General features: G+C 38.9%; 1 protein-coding gene across 1 annotated transcript in view; it reads right to left on the bottom strand.

Moving 5' to 3' along the window:
* LOC109834638 (auxin-responsive protein IAA30-like) overlaps nt 1-38 on the bottom strand; it is a 4,264-nt gene extending 4,226 nt beyond the window's left edge. The window contains exon 1 of the mRNA XM_020402671.1: nt 4-38. Coding sequence (XP_020258260.1) covers nt 4-38 — 35 coding nt within the window. The remainder of the gene's footprint in view (nt 1-3) is intronic.

The raw sequence follows: 1,618 nt of genomic DNA, 5'->3' as shown, positions 1-1,618 counted from the left end.
AGCCTCAGCTCCGTCGCCTCAAACTCCATCGTCGCCATCTCCTCCAAAGTCTTTTCGAGATCCTTCTTTGTAATACTATCTGTTATAAACCTTTTTTAATTTCTTGACGTTTTAGTAAAGAGAGTGGCAAAAGAGAGAGAGCTTGTGAGCCCTTGCGGTGTGGGAGTATATAGAAGTGCTCGGAGGGCACCACCCCACCAATGGGGGCGCAACACGTGTCTACTCACATGGTTGGTTGGATCTCCCGCGAGTATAACGGGGGGTTGAGCTGATGCATGATGACGTCATGCTCTGCGTAGAGTTTGGGAGAAAAAGTCGGCGGTTTATTTTTTTTTGTGCGTGTGTTAAAAAGTTTGTTTGTGGACATATTTTCCTCTCGCTGTACACGCCGGAAGCGTGACCGTCGATTGGGCATCATTGAGTTTCCTTTGTTTTTGCGCATTGCCCCGTTATATTGTGCTTATTTGCACATTTGCACAGATGAATTTTTAAAATTGCTTGAGATTTGTTGGCTTCTGCAATTTCTTCGAACTTTACCCCACTTCAAAAATCTCTAACCCCAGTAATGTATATATTTGGTTTGTTCAGCCTTATTTGTTAATTAATTAAATTAAAATGAATTTGCAGCTTTTGTTGCATGCGTTATTGTATTATTGTTTGAAGGGCTGCAAGTGCAATATTGGCTTGTAATGAAATGTAATTCATAGTTCTCAGATCAAATTTTTATTTACAGTTTAGCAGAAAATATGCAAAGATAAACCAAGAAGATCTATAGTAATAATTGCGCTCGTAATCGCCAAGCAATATTCTGTGGTTGCAAGAGATAGGTTTTTTTAAGTGGCATTGTAACCTAAAATACTGCACCACCACCTAACATTTCGTTAAAAAAATATTCAGATTAAATACAAAACATGTGACTGAATGCACATGAGCTCGAATCATGGGCAGTATTTTTCAGAGATATGACCATGGATTTGTTACATTTGTAATACGATAAAAACTATAATTTGTAAACTCTCTTGGTGACTACGCCACAAAAGTTAGCGTATGTATATATGTATATACTAAACTATCAACTGTAATTTTATTTAATATATAAAATAAGTTATCAAGATACAGTAACGATGAAGTTCACTGATGAGATGATCCAACGGGAGTAACAAATATGTGTTCCATGACTAATGTATTTTTGACAACTTATTTAGTAAGATAAACTCTCAGGACATTCATATCTTAAAACTAATGAATTATGCATTCAAAGACTTCTAAAATATAAGATAAAAACGAGTATTTGGTACAAAGAGCTAATGGAATCCAAATTAAGGAATTGGGTGGGACCCGCATGTAGAGGGGGGTGGGGACAGGTCAGCGGCCGGATCATGTGGTGGGGGGACCAAAGGTCCATGTGCCTCTGCTGGCATGTCGTCAAACCCAGGCCCCCATGTGCACCGGGCTTGGGCCTCTTTTCCCTCTTTTAGGTCCCTGGCGCCCTTTATTACCCACTTCCATGTGCTCCCCTAGTCTCATTTTAATTAAACTAGTCCCCATCCCCTAATCAAGCTTTTAGCTCGTTTTTCCTTGATTTTCAATATGTTAATTGTTCGAGGTTTTTTTTATA

The sequence above is a fragment of the Asparagus officinalis genome, chromosome 3 (assembly GCF_001876935.1).
Source record: "Asparagus officinalis chromosome 3, Aspof.V1, whole genome shotgun sequence".
In the NCBI taxonomy this organism is placed as follows: Eukaryota; Viridiplantae; Streptophyta; class Magnoliopsida; order Asparagales; family Asparagaceae; genus Asparagus; species Asparagus officinalis.
This window is presented reverse-complemented; position numbering and strand designations above follow the sequence as displayed.